The sequence below is a fragment of the Poromitra crassiceps genome (genome assembly GCF_964638095.1).
Source record: "Poromitra crassiceps genome assembly, chromosome: 1".
NCBI lineage: Eukaryota > Metazoa > Chordata > Actinopteri > Beryciformes > Melamphaidae > Poromitra > Poromitra crassiceps.
Genome location: NC_139623.1, coordinates 90,684,290 through 90,706,410, shown reverse-complemented (window position 1 = coordinate 90,706,410; position 22,121 = coordinate 90,684,290). Strand labels below are relative to the sequence as shown.

General features: G+C 44.2%; 1 protein-coding gene across 1 annotated transcript in view; it reads left to right on the top strand.

Annotated features, from left to right (window-relative positions):
• Positions 1-22,121, top strand: part of ulk4 (unc-51 like kinase 4) — a gene marked incomplete at its 5' end in the record, with an annotated part of 283,649 nt that overhangs the window by 218,723 nt on the left and 42,805 nt on the right. Inside the window, 2 exons of the mRNA XM_083662080.1 lie at positions 6,236-6,402; positions 10,611-10,712. Of these exons, the coding sequence (XP_083518206.1) occupies positions 6,236-6,402; positions 10,611-10,712 (269 nt within the window). The remainder of the gene's footprint in view (positions 1-6,235; positions 6,403-10,610; positions 10,713-22,121) is intronic.

The window sequence follows — 22,121 nt, the reverse complement described above, 5'->3', positions numbered from 1 at the left end:
ATACTTTGGCCTTAAAAAGACTAACTTTGGCTCACTGTTCCAATACATGAGCTTTCAAAAGACTAACATTAGCTCACAGTCCTGTGCACACATACACTTGCGCAATGATTTTAATTATGTAAATATTGTAATTTTTTTTATGATCATGTCACATGGATATGAATGTAATTATTTTATATGTCTGTGCTCAGTTATCTAATGTACCTTTGGTAATAATAATAATAATAATACATCAGATTTATATAGCGCTTTTCCTAGTGCTCAAAGACGCTTTACACTACAAGATAAAACAACTTTAAAGGGATAAACAAAGAAATAAAAAGGTGAGAGAGAAAAGAACTTCATGGGTTGAAAGCAAGGGTTAAAAGGTGGGTTTTGAGGGTTTTCTTGAAAGAAGACAGATTGTCTGCATGACAGATATAGCTGGGGAGTGCGTTCAAGACGGTGGGGGCGGCGAAGGCGAAGGCCCTGTCACCCCAGGTCTGGAGCTTAGTTTTGATGGGTTGGAGGAGGTTAGTGTCTGCGGACCTGAGGCGGCGGTTAGGCGTGTGGTGGTGAAGGAGGTTGGAGACTAATATTTTGAAGTGATTCCTGTATATGATGGGGAGCCAGTAGAGATTGTGGAGGATGGGGGTGATGTAGTCAGAGCGGCGGGTGGAGGTGAGCATGCGGGCAGCAGAATTTTGGACGTATTGTAGTTTTCTTGGAGGGTGTGCCATCAAGGATACTGTTGCAGTAGTCCAGTCTGGATGTGATGAATGCATGGGTCAGTGTTTCAGCAGCAGAGAAGGATAGTGAGGGGCATAGATGGGTAATGTTTCTAAGATGGAAGAAGGCGATTTTGGTGATCTGGTTGACATGCGGGAGGAAGGAGAGGGTGGGGTCGAGAATGATACCAAGGTTGCGGAGGTGGGTGGAGGGGGTGACAATGGAGCCATCAATGGTAAGTGAAAAATTCTGGGTGGAGCGGGTGAGAGAATTTGGGCCAATGATGATGATCTCAGATTTGTCACAGTTGAGTTTCAGAAAGTTTTTTTGCATCCAGATTTTAATATCAGAAAGGCAGGTGGTGAGGGTGGAGTGGGTGGCGGCAGTGATGGTCTTGGTGGAAAGATAGAGCTGTGTGTCATCTGCGTAACAGTGGAACCGGAGGCCATGTTTGTGGAGGATCTGTCCAAGTGGTAGCATGTAGATGAGTAGGGGAACAGTACTTGAACAGTAGGGGACCAAGTACTGAACCCTGGGGGCCACCGTGAGGGACTGGGGCAGTGGGGGATTTGGAGTTGTTGATGTAGATGAATTGGAGTCTGTCAGAGAGATATGATTTGATCCAGGTCATCTCAGTGGTGGACTGGAGGCGAGAGATGAGGATGGAGTGGTTGATGGTGTCAAAGGCGGCGCTGAGGTCAAGGAGGATGAGGATGGAGAGGGAACCAGAGTCAGCAGGTAGTAGAATGTTCTTGGTGATCTTAAATAAAGCGGTTTCTGTACTGTGCCTGGATCAAAAGCCGGATTGAAAGAGTTCATAGAGGTTATTGGATTCAAGGTGGGATGTTAACTGGGAGGCAACAGCTCATTCTAAGAGTTTTGACAGGAAGTGGAAGTTGTTGAGGGTGTCAGGATTTAGTCAGTTTTGTTTTGTAAGGGGGTAATGGCAGCGACTAAGGAGGAGGGGATGGGGTCCAGGATGCAGGTTGAAGATTTCATGCCAGAATCTGGCAGAATGAATGATATCTTATGACATTTTTTGTTATATATATATAGAAAAGCCAACTTTTGAAGCGTACATGTGATTTGCGAATTTCAGAAAAGGCTTCAAAAGTCAAAAGTGGTCCTCATCTGTGAAGATTATCTTGCTGAACACGAAGTTGGCTGTTTGTCTTCTTTGGCACTGATTATGTTTCTTGACCCTAGGGCCCACAAAACCCAGTCAGAAAACTCATTGTCATTGTGTAGGGGGCACGGTGGCTCAGTGGTAGAGCTGTCGCCTCACAGCTAGAAGATCCCAGGTTTGATCCCCATCTGGGACACTGTGAGCGCTGAAGGAGTGCATGCCCGTCCGCATGTCCTCGAGTGCCCACCGCCCGGGTGGGGTCGTCAAAAAGGGCTGTGTGGAGTTTGCATGTTCTCCCCATGCCCCCTGGGGGCTTCCTTCATACAGGAACCTCTCACCAAAACATGCAATATCCTGGTTGCTGATGTGGTGCCTCCTCTGCCTCGTTCGGTGCGCTTGTTCGGAGGGAGGGGAACTCGTTGGAATAGCGCGATCCTCCCACGTGCTCCTACCGGTGAAGCTTCCCCGGTCAGGTGAAAAGAAGCGGCTGGCTACTGCCCATGTCTCGGAGGAAGCATGGAGCCAGTTTCGGCTCTCCCCAGATCGACAGAGGGTGGAGCAGCAACCAGGATAAATAAATTACTATTAGCACTAATGGGGGATAAAAATGGGATAAAACAAATCTGGATTTTTTTTTTTTTTTAGTAAACTCATTGTCACACACATTGACACATTGGCAATGATAAACTTGGTGAATGTTTATCCACTTGCAGAGATGTGTGACAAAATGTGATATTGTAAGTTGCTTTGGACAAAAGCGTCTGCTAAATGACATAATGTTATGTTATGTAATGTGTGTGTTTATGTGTGTAGTGTGAGAAGGACACCTCAGGGACACATGCCTGCAATAGCTAGCTACATAGAGCTGCAAAATGCAGAGAGAGTACCTGCCTTGTCAAGATAAGTTTAATGAGCAGTGAAACATGGGTTTGCACTTTAGCTACCGTACTTGTGTATTCTTGGCTTAGCAGTGGTTATCTTTCATTGCCCCCCTCCCCATGTTATAGAACATGCTGTGAAGCATGGGGGGAGAGACGAGAAGAGAATAATTTATTTTCAAAACAACATCTAAATTGAACATTTATGTTCTCGTTCTGTGGTCGTTGGTATGTTATGCTAACAGGTTTCACTGCTGAATTCAGCCTCTTAGCTTCAGTTCTACTTTGAATAGTTAAATCTCTAGTTTGGTTACTGTTGGAGAAAATTGAAGTTCCATTGGCTCATTTCATAATCAATTGCATACACATAATTATTGGTATGAGAGTTATTAATCATAAATGCATATCACATAGACAAAAGGCAATACAGATAACATATATCAGATAACCTACTGTATAAGGCACATTAGCAGCTCTTTTATATCTCACACCGTGCACTGTCATGGTGGCCTTGCAGGGCTCAGAGTTGCCTTCAAAACAGTCAAGACAGATGCAGACACAGGTTCACATAGTTACATAGGGTCCATTCCACATAAACGGACAGCTTATGTCATTCTGGCCGTGAGCGGAGCACAGTAACAAGATCACTCAGAGATGTGGCCTTGCTGGGCTCCTGTCCTGGCTACAGTCATCTCCCCTCAACTCCTGCCCTGGCTTCTGTGAGCTGGTCAAAACATAGCTTGTGAAGAGATGTGAGATATGTGAGAATACAGTATAAAACCTTTGACTGTGTAATATACAGTATAAAACCTTTGACTGTGTAATATACAGTATAAAACCTTTGACTGTGTAATATACAGTATAAAACCTTTGACTGTGTAATATACAGTATAAAACCTTTGACTGTGTAATATACAGTATAAAACCTTTGACTGTGTAATATACAGTATAAAACCTTTGACTGTGTAATATACAGTATAAAACATTTGACTGTGTAATATACAGTATATAATCTTTGACTGTGTAATATACAGTATAAAACCTTTGACTGTGTGTCATTATGTACTGAGCTCCTGATCTGGAAACAAACAAGCTTTTCCAGGGAGCCAGTCTCTATGCAAATGGTAATCTTCTGCTTGCAAAGATGTATGTTTGGCTGAATACATTTATGTGAGACAACTTTCCTGACTCCTGGCTTTAATTATTATTTTGATGTAAATTGGATCACCGGTCTCATTTTGGCTTGAGATGCTTTATGCGCGAGAAGAATGTTATTGATACAAATTCCATTCTACAACTGTTACTTTACGCTGCTAGGCAAATAGGTGACAATAAAATACTAATAAGACCTATGCCAGAGCTTACAGTTACACCCATTTAAAAGTCCCAGCAACCTTCCAATTGTTTGTACCTCAGCAATATGTCACATAGGGTTGTATGGTTTGGTTTGGGTGGATTTGGGTTTGCTTTGGGTCGACTGATGAATGAATGAATGAATGAATGAATGAATGAATGAATTTTATTTTGCACATGCATACACACCCACAAATTACACAGTTTAAGATGCATAAAATATAACAAAAGACAACAGGTAGTCCAGACAGTGCAGGAAGAGGTAGGAAACCCGTATGGGCTTATTTGAGCCTCCACCTAAGAAACAAAAATAACGCACACGTAAAATACATACACTACCTACAGTAAACACTAAACATAAAAACCCTAGAGGTTAAAATAAGACTTTAAAAATAATGATGATCTCAGAACATATTTCCTCAATTACAATTGCATTTTTGCAGCAACTGCTGCCTTCATCTCTTTTTAAAGACAGGCACAGATATTGACATTTTTAAGGTGTCCTCAAGTTCATTCCACAGTTGTGGACCTCTGCAAACGATACTGAAGCTCCTACATTTAAGCTTACGCTTTTTTCCCCTTATAATATGTTTCCTTCTTGTCTGATGTGTGTGTGAGTGAACATAAATTGGAACAAGGTCACAAAGTCTGTTGTTTCGTATATGCACCACATCATACATAACACATGCATTGTGAAAGACATTACTTTCGGGCAGCTTCAGAAGACTGTAGCGCTGGAAGAGAGGATCAGTATGGGCATTAAACTTCGACCATGAAATGGCACGTATGACTTTTTTCTGTACAGTCTGTAGTTTCATAAGATAACTGGGAAAGGTATTGCACCAAATAATATTACAATAGTTAATATGGGGCTCAAATAAGGACCGATATAAAGCTAGAAGTGCTTCCAATGGAAGAAAGTGTCTCATGATGATGTCTGATGATGTCTGATTAGGGATGCACGATATATCGGCAATCATATCGGTATCGGCCGATGTTAGTCATTTTTTAACATATCGGTCATATCTGTATCGGTCAGATGTTGCAATGTTAATATCGGTTATCATTATCAGCCAAATTCTGAAATAATGCAGTAAATCTATGATTTATGGGCTTTTCCAAAGGCTTTGCAAATAAAGAAATGCATAACTTTTTCAAATTCAGTGTTAACATGTGTTTTTCACTATGTACAAAATGTGATGATCATAAAAATGTGGTTTTATACAGATCATATCGACATCGGTAAATATCGGTTATCGGCCATAACAGCAATGTTAATATCGGGTATCGGCATCGGCCAAAATTTTCATATCAGTGCATCCCTATGTCTGATGATGGTTGGTTGGTGGGTAGGAGGTCGGTTGGTTTCGTTGGTTCATTCCACCTTAAATAGCAATAATAATACGTATGTATTAGATAGATAAATAGAGTAGATTATCTATTTTGGAGCAACTTCCTGCATACATTTTCATATTAGTGCGGCAAAACTTGTTTGTTTTACTACTATAACTCGTTATGCTTTAAGAAACAGAGTTCATATTAACACTGCCCATGAAGCCAAGGATCTTTAGTTCAGTTGTTTATAGTCCCTTATCACACAAGCATGTCTCAAAGGGCTTTACATAGCATCATCACAGTATACTACATTATATCTACCCACAACCTAGGTTACATACATCAGAAACATACTACACAAACACAGCATGTCATTGATGGTGGGAGGAAACCGGAGTACCCAGAGGAAACCCACGCAAACACGGGGAGAACATACAAACTCCACACAGGACTGGGGTGGAGATTTGAACCCATGACCTTCTTGCTGTGAGGCAACAGTGCTAACCACTGAGCCACCATGCCACCCACAAGACTATAGTATTTGCTAATTAATGCGTTAATTTGCTTAATTAATGACTGCATTAGCAAAACGGATTGTATTCTGTATTTACATGGACATTAGGCAGCTCAAATGCCTCTTGTTCATTTTCTTCAAAACCTTCCTGGTAGGACCTGTCATGATTTTAACTATGTCAACTTCTTTCACCTATTGGCTAGCTACAGTGTCAGCAGACTGTAATGGTAGGAACTGCTAACTGTGTAATGCTAACAGACATAACCAGAAGCCAGCGGTAATGCTAGCCAGTTCTTTTTCTTACTGTTTTTTCCAACACAGGTCTAGTTCAGGTGGTGGTGAGCATCCTCTCAGAAGCCGCAATGGTCTACCTGGATGGAGAGGTGCATGCTAGGAAGAAGGGCAGCCATGTTGTGTTGCTGGCCCTTCTGGAGCTGCTCCACAACATCTTGAAATACACCTCAATTGTTGTCCGCTCAGCACTCAAGGTATGCACGGGCACACACAACACACAACACACACACACACACACACACACACACACACACACACACACACACACAGACACACACACACACACACACACACAGGTTCTGTAACACACTTCCTCTCTACAAAATGGAGGGAGAAGCGCCCTCCTCTCACTTGGACACCACTGTCAAGCTGCCCTTGAGCAAGGCATAGAAAACATCAGGACTGACAAATGTTAGGATATCTGGCCCCAGCTTTCAAAATTTTCAGCATCGAATTCCAAATCATACCCAGCTCAGCAACAACAGAGATGAGGATTGGTAACGTGCGCCAAATTATTTTACGGAAGCATACACTCATGTTGGCAAACTTATGTTGGCATAATTCTATACTGAATTATAATGTGTGTAAGCAGCCTCAAATCAGGTACTGTATTTCCAGGCTTCACTTGACAGGGATGTGAATGCCAAATTGAGAACATTGCAAAATCGAGTAGTGGCTACAAAATATTGTATTTGGAGCCGCAAGCAAAGATTCTCTAAAGGAAACAGATTGGGCTTCTTTCACTTTCCATCTGCTAAATGTGGGAAGGCAGAAACACAGACAGTCCTGCAGGATCATAACTGCAGACAAAATAAGAGTGGCTTTACCTGACGCTCTGCTTCACATTGGAAGTGGAAAAGCTTGACAGACAGATCAGCGCTCTGTCTGCATGTTTTGATTGACAGACAGATCAGCGCTCTGTCTGCATGTTTTGATTGACAGACAGATCAGCGCTCTGTCTGCATGTTTTGATTGACAGACAGATCAGTGCTCTGTCTGCATGTTTTGATTGACAGACAGATCAGTGCTCTGTCTGCATGTTTTGATTGACAGACAGATCAGCGCTCTGTCTGCATGTTTTGATTGACAGACAGATCAGCGCTCTGTCTGCATGTTTTGATTGACAGACAGATCAGCGCTCTGTCTGCATGTTTGACATGATTGAGTGATGGAGGGAGTGTTCATTCAGCCTCTCCTCACTGTATTTGAACTCAGAGGGCAGACCTTCCTTCCTCTTTCCTTCACATTCCCTCAGCCAGCATGTCTATGCATAGATGAGGATCCATTGTTTAAACACAAAGATGACCATCTTGTCATATTAGTTAATTAACAGTTTGTATGAAAGTAATCCGACTTCCTAGTTTATTAGCTGCCCCAGACTTTTCTTTTGAGAGAACAGTAATGTTGGGCTGATTGGCTTACTAGTTAATCATTGCATTCAGGTACATTTATTTTATTTTTTAATATTTTTTAATTTTCTTTTATTTTTTGAACAATTTCTCATGTTTTCTCCACAATTGCTGTCACGGTCGTTGCTCCACCCCCTCTGCCGATCTGAGGAGAGTTGTAAACTAGCACATGTTTCCTCCGATACATGTGAAGTCGCCAGCCATTTATTTTCACCTGACAGCGAGGAGTTTCACTGGCAGGATGTAGTGATTGGGAGGATCACGCTATTCCCCCCAGTTTCCCTACTCCCCAAACAGGCCCCCCGACCGACCAGAGGAGGCACTAGTAGTGCTCATACCCTTAATCGGGTTTCACACTCGCAGTCGCAGACATGGCCAATTGTGCCTGTATGGACGTCTGATCAAGCCAGAGCACACATGGGGGCTTGAACCTGCAACCCTCGTGTTGATAGGCAGAGAATCTACCGCTGAACTAGACGGACGCCTAGTTCATGTACATTTCTTGTAACGATTGTTGCCCATGTGTGTGTGAGCTGTTTTGCTGCATCATGCAACATGGTTCCTTACAGCCCACTCTGTTATCCAGTCCTGTTTACCAATCCTGAATCACCTCCAGCTCCATTGCCCTTGTATCATGGCCCCGAAAGGTGTGTGTGTGTGTGTGTGTGTGTGTGTGTGTGTGTGTGTGTGTGTGTGTGTGTGTGAGAGTGTGAGTGTGAGTGTGAGTGTGTGTGTGAGTGTGAGTGTGTGTGTGTGTGTGTGTGTGAGTGTGAGTGTGAGTGTGAGTGTGAGTGTGAGTGTGTGTGTGTGTGTGTGTGTGTGTGTGTGTGTGTGTACTGTCCATTGAAGTGTGCAGTCGAAGCTAGCAGGTTTAACCAACTGCAATATTGAAGTTGTGGACTCAGGAGAAAGCGCATGAAGTCCCTAGCCCCTGGGACACGCGCGCGCATGTGCGCACGCACACACACACACACACACACACACACACACACACACACACACACAGGCATACACAGAGGGGCCTGTCTGGCTATGTCCCTGCGGCCTCATTATCACCAATGGCTTTGTCCTCAGCCTGCCTCCCTACATACACACAGGCGCACACGCACACGCACACAGACACACACACACACACACACACACACGCACACACGCACACACGCACACAGACACACCAGCCCCCATCTCCCCATAGCTTGCACCCCAGCCCAACGCATACATATTAATGCCTGGACAGACAGAGAGAGAGAGAGAGAGAGAGAGAGAGAGGTTGGGGGGTGGAGGTAGAGAGGGAGAGAGTGGAAGATGGAGAGATAGAAAGAGAGACAGAGATAGAAAAGGGAGCAGAATGTGCAGCGGAAATCAATTCAGCAAGAAATGCAAAGCTCATTAAAAAGAAAACTTCTGCACAAACCAAATTAATTTGGGTAATAAGTTGGTCTGATAAGGAGAGAGGACGTGACTAGACCTCTGCCAACTCTCACTCCCTTTCCCTTCCTCTGTCTCTTCATTTAACCTATACATACATGATACACATATGTATATACTGTATTCACTGTATGTGTGTGTGTGTGTGTGTGTGTGTGTGTGTGTGTGTGTGTGTGTGTGTGTGTGTGTGTGTGTGTGTGTGAGAGAGAGAGAGAGAGAGAGAGAACTGTAAATTGAGAGAAAAGCAGAGCAAAAAGGGGAGCAGAAAACTTACACCAATATTAATCATATTACCACAGGAGAAAGACAGGAGAGCAAACCAGAGAAGGAGCGAAATAGTGAAAGAGAGAGAGCAATAGAGCGAGACAGGGAGAGAGAGAGAGAGAGAGAGAGAGAGAGAGAGAGAGAGGATAAAATGTGTGCCAGTATTAATCACATTATTCTCCTCTAATTGGCCTGAAGTTCCACTGCGGCACAAAGTGACGTCAAATAAGACACAGAGGAAGTGTTGAAAGAGTTTAATTTGACGGGACAAATAAAGAAAGCAGCTGGGCCAGCGCTGTCCTGAATGCACCTCGAGTAAAAGACAGTCAGTCTCTCACTCTGTCATACCCAGGAAGACTGCTTCCTCTGTCAGTCTCTCACTCTGTCATAACACAACATACCCAGGAAGACTGCTTCCTCTGTCAGTCTCTCACTCTGTCATAACACAACATACCCAGGAAGACTGCTTCCTCTGTCAGTCTCTCACTCTGTCATACCCAGGAAGACTGCTTCCTCTGTCAGTCTCTCACTCTGTCATACCCAGGAAGACTGCTTCCTCTGTCAGTCTCTCACTCTGTCATAACACAGCATACCCAGGAAGACTGCTTCCCCTGTCAGTCTCTCACTCTGTCATAACACAGCATACCCAGGAAGACTGCTTCCTCTGTCAGTCTCTCACTCTGTCATACCCAGGAAGACTGCTTCCTCTGTCAGTCTCTCACTCTGTCATACCCAGGAAGACTGCTTCCTCTGTCAGTCTCTCACTCTGTCATAACACAGCATACCCAGGAAGACTGCTTCCCCTGTCAGTCTCTCACTCTGTCATACCCAGGAAGACTGCTTCCTCTGTCAGTCTCTCACTCTGTCATAACACAGCATACCCAGGAAGACTGCTTCCTCTGTCAGTCTCTCACTCTGTCATAACACAGCATACCCAGGAAGACTGCTTCCCCTGTCAGTCTCTCACTCTGTCATACCCAGGAAGACTGCTTCCCCTGTCAGTCTCTCACTCTGTCATACCCAGGAAGACTGCTTCCTCTGTCAGTCTCTCACTCTGTCATAACACAACATACCCAGGAAGACTGCTTCCTCTGTCAGTCTCTCACTCTGTCAGAATCTGTGTTGGCAGGTCTCTGGATCCATCATTATTGACTGTCAAATCTCTATAAATGATTTAACGTGTGTGTGTGTGTGTGTGTGTGTGTGTGTGTGTGTGTGTGTGTGTGTGTGTGTGTGTGTGTGTGTGTGTGTGTGTGTGTGTGCATGCGTGCGTGTGCGTGTGCGTTCTTGCGTGCGTATAGAGCCAGAGGCTATCTTGTCCAGCGGTAGAGACAGATGCAGCAGAGAAGCTGCTCCTAGCCAACAGACCCCTGAGCCAACTCAACACAGCGCTCATTCACATGGTGAGTCTAACACTGACAGAGAGCCTGTCTGTGAATACATAAATATTTTTCTCTGTGTGTAGGTGTCTGTGTTTGCTTGTGCATGCCTGCATATTTGTTTACTGTATGTCTGACTGTATGTCTGAGATGGTGAGAAAATTGTGTATGCTTATTTATGTGTGTGTGTGTATGTGTGTGTGTGTGTGTGTGTGTGTGTGTGTGTGTGTGTGTGTGTGTGTGTGCACGTGCGTGCGTGCGTGTGTGTCCGTGTGTGCCCGTGTGTGCGTGTGCATGTGTGACAGAGAGAGAGAATGCCTGTTTTTTTCTGAATGTGTTTTCCAACTTGTGTTTTGTACTGTATCTAGTTTTGTTGTATAAAACTTATTTATCAAGCTTAATTCAAATTAAAAAGGCGTATCCCTTTAAGTGCCTTAAAGGGATATGCCAACTTTTCCGGAGTTTCGCTCATTTGTCATATCCTCTATCCTCCATACATCCAAAATGTGGAGAAATTATCTTTTTTTAACGTAGATAGATAGCCAGAATGACTTTCTAAACATGGCCGCCAGGCATGTGCGGCATACAGTGCATGCACTGTGTACAGCGGAAGCGCTGTTTACAGTCAAACAAGGAAGTAACTCGGTGTGGGAATTTATTTCTGAAAATGATGTTTCACGTAACTATGGATTAATATTTCATTACATGGTGAGTACCCGAAGCACAAAGAGCTTTTTGGTGCTGTTAAATGTGTTTTTGGTGATTTTGAACGACTGTACCATTTGCCTCCATTCTATGGCGATAAATTCCTTTAAATTCTTTCGACTGACTGGCAGGGGGCGACTCCACTGGCTGCAAAAAGAAGTCTGATTGTATGTATCATGAAAGTCAATGGGGAAATGACCCTACTTCTTACTTGATGTATGACCTCAGTAAACACTTTCCTAATGAGTCTTCTTCAATCCAGCATGATGTTCATTTTGTAAATCATGGTCCCATTCTGAGTAAAATAGATGATAAAGCAGTTTTGGGGGTGATTGACAGGTCACCTGTCCAGTGATCGTGCAGTTTGCTGATCATGGACCAATAGGATGCAGCTCTGTGGGAAACTCCTGGTCTTGCACTACTGTAGCTGCTTCTGGCCTAATCTAAATGAGCATTTTGTAAGTTAAATTCATTATTTGTGCAATAGTCCTTATTTCCATTTTCCAAGTTAAATTCATTATTTGCTAAAAAAAAGTATAGCCTCATCTAGATTAACATTTCCCAAGTTATTTGTGCAATAGTGCCTATATTTCAATTTTCAAAAGGTATATTAATTACAGTATCTGTTCAAAAATGTATAGCCTTATCTGAGCTAATTTCATTATTTGTATAATAGTGCCTGTTTCCATTTTCCAAGGTAAAATCATTACTTCTTCGAAACGACCAATTGTTTCCCACTGTGTCAGTAAATTAACTTACTCTGAGAACAGTAAGCTGAATGACAATAGGAAGTAGCAGGTCCCTCTTTTACAACACCCTGTTCCAATGGTGAGACCATTTTTATTAATTTTAAATAGTAATTGTTTTCAAAAACCTTAGCCAGGACTATCATTTATCTGTTGGCTTGAGAGGAAGTGTTCATTCACGAAACCCTAAGGTACGGCAAAGTCTGCATCTAATTTTGTTTGCCCCAAAAACCTCCAAACCCGCTTATGTAAATATGGAGCACTGACCGATTATTATCTGGTCAATGTGACACAGGCCACTAAACTCTCTTGCACACAGATTAGATAGACAAGATAGAGATATTTCTTTGTTAAGATGTAGCTTCCAAATTCGTTTCTGGTCATTTTTGATAGAAGATTAAAATCTACAAGATCAAATTTGGACTCAGGCTAAAAAGTCCTATATCTTGCCATACCTAATTCACATTCACGAATAAGAGTTATATGTGAACTAAACTTCTGTGGACACTACAGGATATTATAATTTGGTCAATTTGACAAATTATTAGATGTTGTTCTTCAACCAACACTGTTAATACAGCCAAGTGGGTTGTTGCAGGTCAAGCAGCTGCCTATTTGTTCAGTCCAGTTGATTTTCCTATTTTTTTAGGTAATTATGAAGCCTACAATTAATAATCCCAGAAATCCTATGGAAAGTGAGAGGCAATAAAATCTACCACTCACCAACACACATCCCAGTACAACAGACATGAATCTACCACTCACCAACACACATCCCAGTACAACACACATGAATGTACCACTCACCAACACACATCCCAGTACAACACACATGAATGTACCACTCACCAACACACATCCCAGTACAACACACATGAATGTACCACTCACCAACACACATCCCAGTACAACACACATGAATGTACCACTCACCAACACACATCCCAGTACAACAGACATGAATCTACCACTCACCAACACACATCCCAGTACAACACACATGAATGTACCACTCACCAACACACATCCCAGTACAACACACATGAATGTACCACTCACCAACACACATCCCAGTACAACACACATGAATGTACCACTCACCAACACACATCCCAGTACAACACACATGAATGTACCACTCACCAACACACATCCCAGTACAACAGACATGAATCTACCACTCACCAACACACATCCCAGTACAACACACATGAATGTACCACTCACCAACACACATCCCAGTACAACACACATGAATGTACCACTCACCAACACACATCCCAGTACAACACACATGAATGTACCACTCACCAACACACATCCCAGTACAACAGACATGAATCTACCACTCACCAACACACATCCCAGTACAACACACATGAATGTACGACTCACCAACACACATCCCAGTACAACACACATGAATGTACCACTCACCAACACACATCCCAGTACAACACACATGAATGTACCACTCACCAACACACATCCCAGTACAACACACATGAATCTACCACTCACCAACACACATCCCAGTACAACACACATGAATGTACCACTCACCAACACACATCCCAGTACAACACACATGAATGTACCACTCACCAACACACATCCCAGTACAACACACATGAATGTACCACTCACCAACACACATCCCAGTACAACACACATGAATGTACCACTCACCAACACACATCCCAGTACAACACACATGAATGTACCACTCACCAACACACATCCCAGTACAACACACATGAATGTACCACTCACCAACACACATCCCAGTACAACACACATGGAGCACTGAAATACAGGGAGATAAGACTTGGTGAAATCTGCCTCATCCTTCCTGCTGAGAGAACTGTGAGATTGTTATTGCTGTAGCCTTCCAGAAACATTCAGGCTTTCTGGCTGCGCTGACACTAATGAGGATTAAACGATCAGTCAAAAATCAGATATTGGGTTGTCCTACAACCCAGGTTTTATGAGTGAGAATGAGGATTCTCACATATTGCTGAAGCCCACCCCAGTGGCGCTGAACTGAATGCCTTTGTTTTTTCCTCTGAAAAATAACTTTAAAACCACCCAGGCGCCCGTGAAGGCATCCGGGCCCGCCCTCAGCCAGTGATTGGCGCAGCCACCCGCATTCACCCACATGTCACTGACACTATATGCGCACACTGGCTGAGGTTAGTCACTCCAAACATCCAGCCTCGCCCCAAGCGAAGCAAGGGCAGCAAGGCCGAATTTGTGAGAGTCCTCGTTCTCACTCGTAAAACCTGGGTTGTAGGACAACCCTAACGTTATCTCACATATTGCTGATGTACAACCATCCTTGCTGCAAGGAAGCACCTAATGCGACCCTGAGACCTACGGATGACGACACGGGGCACATGGCCAAAGCCCATGGCAACCCGGGGCAGCACACGAGTGACCGCAAGGCACTAACAAGACAGCATGCACGAACAGCGCCCTGGTCACATCAAAATGGTAAATGGCCTGCATTTATATAGCGCTTTTATCCAAAGCGCTTTACAATCAGTAGATAGTCTACATTCACCCATTCATACACCAATGGCGGCAGGCTACCACGCAGGGTGCCTACACACCATCGGGAGCAAGGAGGGTTAAGTGTCTTGCCCAAGGACACAACGACAGCAGCTGGGAGGGAGCGGGGATCGAACCGCCAACCCTTGCGTCATTGGCCGACCCACTCTACCTCCTGAGCTAAAGCCGCCCCCACACATCAAGACTATAGTACCTCACAAAGGTGTGGTGAGTGGACCATGAGGCCGTAGCACACGTCCTCCACTGACACACCATGCAACACCTCATGTGGAGTGGGCCTTAATACCCTCTGGGGGAACTTTTCCCACAGCAGAGTAGGCCAAGGCAATGGTCTCCACTATCCAGTGTGACAAACGGCCCTGCCCAGGCCACGGGACCCAAAGCGTACCAAGAGCTGGTTTGAGGTGCGCAGCCCACACGTCCTGTCCACAGGAGCGTCCGCAGAGGGCACAGCCCATGCAACCGCTGCTCCTCCCTCGAGTCCGAGGGAAGAGGGTAAAAAGCTACCAGGTCTATGACCATAGACCTGAAACTGGCATTGATATTCTTAGGCTGGTAAGCAGGGTTAGGCTGAAGCGTGACCCTCTGCCTGTCATCAGAGAACACCATACAGGACTGTAGCGCACACTGTAGCAGACACTGGTTCTGGCCTACAGGGCAGTACACCGCAGACAGCCCCCCTGTACTTACAATCTAGGGTCAGGCTCCAAATCTCTCACCGATCCCTCCGCTCCTCCACCAGTGCAGGACGCCTCGCCCCTCCTCCACTACGGGGGCTCAAAAGTCGCTCATCCCGTTCTTGACTCTTCTCGTCCCTGGCACCTCAATGGTGGAACGAGCTTTCTCTCTTTATAAAAAAAAAAAACTAAAAAAAACTAAACTAAACTTGTACCACTGTTCCTTCAGAAGTTGAAGTAGTTGTCATAGACTGTGTTGCATAGTTGATTGCTCTATTGCTGACAAAAATGTGTTATTGTAAGTCGCTTTGGATAAAAGCATCTGCCAAATGACGTAATGTAATGTAATGTAGCACCGACAGGGCAATCAAGTCACCAACCCTTTTACCTGAAGACAACGCAGTCTTCAGCGATAGGTGTTTCAAATCAATGGTGTCAACGGGCTCGAAGGGAGGAACAGAGAGTCCCTCCAGCACCGCGATCAAGTCCCACTTCGGAAAAACGCCCCGTGTCCGCGGGCATAACCTGCGAACACCCTTCATGAACCAAGAGATCAGGAAGAGGCTCCCCACCGATCTGCCATCAATTTCCATGTGGCAGGCGGATATCACAGCCACGTAAACCTTCAGGGAGCAGCCGGTTCACTCACCGCCGAAGCGGGGGAGTGGAGCGCAGGGGTTTCGTGAAGGCCTGCATCGGCCAAGCTAGGCTCGTTACAGCGCCCGGACTCGCGGGGGCGGACAGCCGCCGCGCTAGGCGTGGCGCCACTGGACATTTCCCCGCAAAAAAAGGAGGCCCGATAACGGCGAGTAGCGGAAGGCAACGCAGCACAGCGGATGCAAAATAGCGGGTCCCGCGAGCGCATGCTCCACATGTCTGGGTTTTTTGATTTACTTTATTTGGATATACAAGACAGTAAAATCCAAGGGATGCACATGTAAAAGTGAGGACACTTATTTCCAACATAGTCCTTGGTCTTAAAAACAGGACATACGGTAACACATTTCACACATTTCATAAAATGACACAGACCCTGGGGCAATCGTCGGGCGCCAAGCAGGCCCCACACTGGGTGCACAGCTGCAGTGCCCCGACTGTCACATCCATAGCTAACGCAGGTGCAAGCAGCCCGAAGGTAGCTAATAGCTAGATTGTAGACTAACGGATGCAAAAGCAGTCTGATAGGTATCTACTCACTAGTCTGCTATTCTAAGATGAGGCTAGCTACAGTATAAGCTAGCGAGAGAAGCTAGGTAACTTAAAGTAACCGCGGCTACTTGCTAAGCTAGCAGAGTGTTAGTAACAAAGGCCGTTTAAGCCAATAACATGTGCAAGAAGAAGGGGCTGGTTTCTATCAAAGACTTATATATAGATGGTCATTTTGCATCCTTTGATCAACTGAAGAGGAAGTTTGGGTTGCCTGGCATGGAATGGCTCAGATACCTGCAAATCAGGAACTATGTTCGATCCAAGATTCATACCTTTGAAGCGCTCCCAAATGTTTTCAATGTTTTGCTGAGCCCTCCTGACGCCAAGCATCTGATTTCTAGATTTGTATGTTTGTTTGACAACTGCACCATGGCCTCTACTGAGAGGATTAGAGAAGCATGGCAGGGGGAACTTGGCATTGAGTTATCTGACATTATACAGTATGCGATAGTTGTCTGTCTGTGGTGCAACTCTGCTCAGTTAACAGTAGACACCAGCTGATCCAGTTTAAAGTCAACCATCGTCTTCACTATTCTAAGCACATAGGTTGCACAGGATCTTCCCTTCTGTCTCTCCACTGTGTGACAGGTGTCAGGTGTCGGAGAGCACTCTGTCTCATGCCTCCTGGTTCTTCACTGACGGGATTCTGGACCAAGGTGTTTGACTGGTACTCTAAGGCTTACAAAATAACCCTTCAACCGGAGGCAGAACTTGCCATCTGCGGCTGCTCGGAATCCTCTCTGACTGTGCAACAGTCTTTGACACTGGGGACAACTGTTGCAAAAAAACAAATTTTAAAGGAGTGGAAGTCCCCTTCTTCACCCTCTTTTCAACTGTGGTTGATGGATATGATCTCCGTTATACGGATGGAGAAACTCAGGTCCTGCATGACAACCAACTCACTTGGAAAATTTCGAGCTATCTGGGAGGCGTTTCTAGCCTACCTCGATGAGGTTAGGGCTGATGAGTGACTCATCCAGTTCATTCCTCATGTACCCCTTTTGTAAGATCCCATGTACATCTCTTACAAGTGCATAAGCACCTTATGTAGCACTGTGTTGCAATATTGAATGTTGGTGTTGGTTTTTGTATATTTTCTTTTTTCCCTTTTCCTGTCTGTTTGTCTGTTTTGTTTTGTGTTCTGTTCTATAAAAGAATTTGAAAAAAAGAGAGAAAAAATGCGTGCAAGAAGAACAGCACTTAGCTTTGCTCCTGAGCCGGTGTCCGCCACCCGAAGCGAAGGTAGTCCACTGGCTGGAGGTGACTCGACGGCCAGCGTATCCCGTCTGCTGGTCTTGCGACGGTGGGCAGTTAGACAGACTCTGGCCAAAGGAGGCTAACATAGATAATGTTACAAGCTAAGCTAGGTCTCAAGGAAAGAAAGCGACTTGTCAGCGAGGCTGAATGCAAAGTGACTAACCTCAGCCAGTGTGCGCATATAGTGTCAGAGACACGTGGGTGGATGCGGGTGGCTGCGCCAATCACTGGCTGAGGGCGGGCCAGGATGCCTTCATGGGCACCTGGGTGGTCTTTTTCAGAGGAAAAAAGAAAGGCATTCTGTTCAGCGCCGCTGGGGCAGGCTTCAGCAATAGTAAGAATCTGAAGTTCGAAACAAAGTAAAACCACAACGTCCTGGGTTTGAATGTGGGCCAGGACCATTGTTGCATCCTCCCCCCTCTAGCTCACAGGCTTTCCTGTCCCCTTGCACTTTCATCTGTCTAAGAAAGGCAACAAATGCACTAAATAATCTGTATTAACTCATTCAGGGCCAATGACGTCTTTGACGTGTTATCAGGAATAGCCCAGAGGGCCAATGACGTGTTTGACGTGTTTTTGTTTTTATTACTGCAGCGCATAGTTCAAACACTTCCCCAGCCTCTGACATAGTATCAGGTCCCTAGCATCTAAGACAACACGTGAACAAACACATACCGCAGCTGTTGTTTTGAAATTGAGCAGGAGGAAAGGCAGAAAACGGATAAACGCTTCATTGTGCAGACAGGAGAAACGCCATTGAAACGCCCCTCGGCGCGCTGCAGGAGCTGGTCGCTTTCCTGTGTGCCAGCCGGGAGAAAACGGGAGAAAGTAATCCAGAGATGCGTTTGATCATCGGAGGAATGAGGAAATGATCGATCAGAGGGCGGTGAGGATGTGTTGAATAGCCGAGGGGAAAACGGGAACGATCAGCAGGGAGGATAGGACAGGGAGACATGGACGAGGACGGGTGGACCAGAACAAAACAAAATAAACACACGAACCAGAAGCGGCAGTCACAGCAGCCCGCTGTCCGTTCTCAAGAGCTATTCAGTTGGTTCATGAAATCGCTGGGCTGCGTGCCCTCCAGTGTTGCTCCTGGCCAATCCCGGCGCCACAGGGCGTGGTTATTGCTTATCCTATGTGGGGTTAGAAATCTAAAAGGGGGATCGTGTGTGTGTGTGTGTCTGTCTGTCTGTCTGTCGGTGTGTCGGTGTGTCTGTCTGTCTGTCTGTCTGTCTGTCTGTCTGTCTGTCTGTCTGTCTGTGTGTCTGTCTGCACACTCACTCACACGAACTGTATTGTTGAATGTAAAAAAAAAAGCACTTCATGTGTATATATAATATATATATATATATATATATTTTTTTTTGTCATTTGTGTCCTAACGAATAATATTTACATGTCTGATGTCAATACAGTTCAAAATAAAAGAATTGAGAGCGAGTTCTGCCTGAGATTGTGCCCTTTTACAAAAATTGCCTTTTCTCCTGTTTATTTTCTCAGGGAGACCTTTTGGGTGAAAACAGGGTGTATATAAATGGCTATAAGTAGAGTACAGAACATGCTAAAAGCTCACTTTTTTTTTCCTGGTGAACCCAGAGACGTACATCTTCATTTTGAGGTATTGCAAATCACTTTGGTGCTAATAGATAATTTACTGTGGGTCTTGAAAGATGACCAACAATTATGAAAATCTTTGGCCTGTGCTAAATATTGGCAGTCCTAAACTGGCCATGAATGAGTTAAGGAATAGTGGGGGATACCGCAGGGATGACGTATCTTTGTAGGTCAACCCGGAAGTTAGCATTGCGCTGGGTTCCCTCGTCTTGAAGTCAATGGGATTTTTGTATGGGGATTTTGGTTAGATGCCTGAAATAAGGTCTGTGCTTAACACAAGTTGATGAAACTGACACCTTTGTGTTCAGCAAGATAATCTTCACAAATTAACAACACTTTTATGAATTTTGAAGCGTGAATGTGATCGCCAGAAAATGCTGAGGAGCAAGAGAGGAGGAAATGAGAGGAGGAAGGATGGGTGTGAAGGGAAAGGAGAGGTTGAGATGGAAGCAAATTTGTGGAAAGGAGAGAGGATGCTGGGAGGGAGCCCAGGACATGCAGGAGAACAAGGAGAAAGGGAGGAGAGGAGGTCTCCCGGGACACCATACAGGTTTTTACTTTTACTTGACATATTGAGTGGTGGTTGGGCCTGTGTGTGTGTGTGTGTGTGTGTGTGTGTGTGTGTGTGTGCGTGCGTGCGTGCGCGCATGCATGTGTGTGTTTGTGTATGAAGGGGTTGAGGGGGGACAGCCTCTGCCCAGCCCCTCGGCCCCATGGGAGATTAGTGTGATGGGGAGAGCAGGAGTGTCGATTCACTAAAGCCTGAGGTGTGGTAAAGTCTTTGCATCTAATATGATTTGCTGCTGCTGCTTACATTAACACAACACATTACATTAACACAATATGTTTCTGCTGCTTACATTATTAACACAATACGTTTCTCACATTAACACAATACGTTACTTACATTAACACAATACGTTTCTTACATTAACACAATACATTTTTCACATTAACACAATGCGTTTCTTACATTAACACAACACATTACATTAACACAATACATTTCTGCTGCTTACATTATTAACACAATACGTTTCTCACATTAACACAATACGTTACTTACATTAACACAATACGTTTCTTACATTAACACAATACGTTTCTTAAAACAATACATTTCTCACAGTAACACAATACGTTTCTTACATTAATTACACAAAGACTAAGAAAGCTGATCATATTACTCCAGTTCTTAGGTCCTTACACTGGTTGCCAGTGTGTCATAGAATAGATTTTAAAATACTGTTACTAGTCTACAAATCACTTAACGGCCTAGGCCCAAAATACATAGCTGAATTTCTCCCACGCTACAATCCGTCTAGACCTCTCAGGTCAGCAGGGTCCGGCTTACTAACTGTCCCTAGGATCAAATCAAATCATGGGAAGGCCGCATTCACCCACTATGCTTCTGTTAGCTGGAACAAACTGCCTGAAGACCTCAGATCTGCCCCAACTTTACTTACTTTTAAAAATAGACTAAAGACTTTTATGTTTACTGTCAGCTGTTTTTTTGGAGATGTGCGTGGCCTATAAAGGTTCGAGTCCAACTATTATAAAGGTTATGGACATTTTTCCAATCATGTGTGTGTAATCATGTTTTCTTATATAACCATGATTTCGGGTGATTTAATATAGAAACATTTATTTATCCTACCAATTGAGCAAATATTATCTGATTTTATGTAAACCCAATGATGTTTCAAATCCTCTGTAAGTTTTTAGCTATTTTTGTAACCACTACGCCTGTCGCTTTAATGCACTTTTTATGCTCTTTCTCAAGGTTCTGTTGTGATGCTTTTAAATGTCTATTTTATCCTCTTCTTTTATTCTTTTATTTTCTTGTGTCATCCATTTTATGTGAAGCACTTTGAATTGTTTCTGTGTATGAAATGTGCTATACAAATAAACTTGACTTGACTTAACACAATACATTACGTTAACATTACGTTTCTTACATTAACACAATACGTTTCTTACATTAACACAATACATTACATTAAGACAATACGTTTCTTACATTAACACAATACATTTCTTACATTAACACAATACGTTTCTTACATTAACTGTTAACACAATACATTACGTTAACACAATACGTTTCTGGGAACAAATGGAGCACAGGCTGGTGGCTGACAAGGTGCGATAAATTATTACACACAGGGCACCAAACTATCTTGCGCACACACACATGCATACACACACACACCATGCACACACATACAACCACACACACACACACACACACACACACACACATACACACACACACACACACACACACACACACGTGCACACTAGGGGTGTCAACTGTTCCAAAAATTTCTAAACGTGTACATGGGACCTTTTGGTAGCGTGTAACCAGTTAACCTGTTGGGTTGTTGTTGTTTTTACAGCATTTGCGCTATATAATCCCTAGAGGGCACTGTCGCCATTCAAATACCTTCCAAACCCATAGACAGCAGCGATGTTCTCTGTGTGTCTGTTCCCTCTTTGCTGAACTCGTTGTCTGGTCCAGCAACATTCGCTGTCATTACCATGTCTATGGTCATTACAGTTGCGGGTACTTATGGAACGATGTTGTGAGTTTTCGAGTCACAAAATAGTCCCTCGTTGGTTTCCCCGCGAAGTCTCGCCCGCTTTATTAA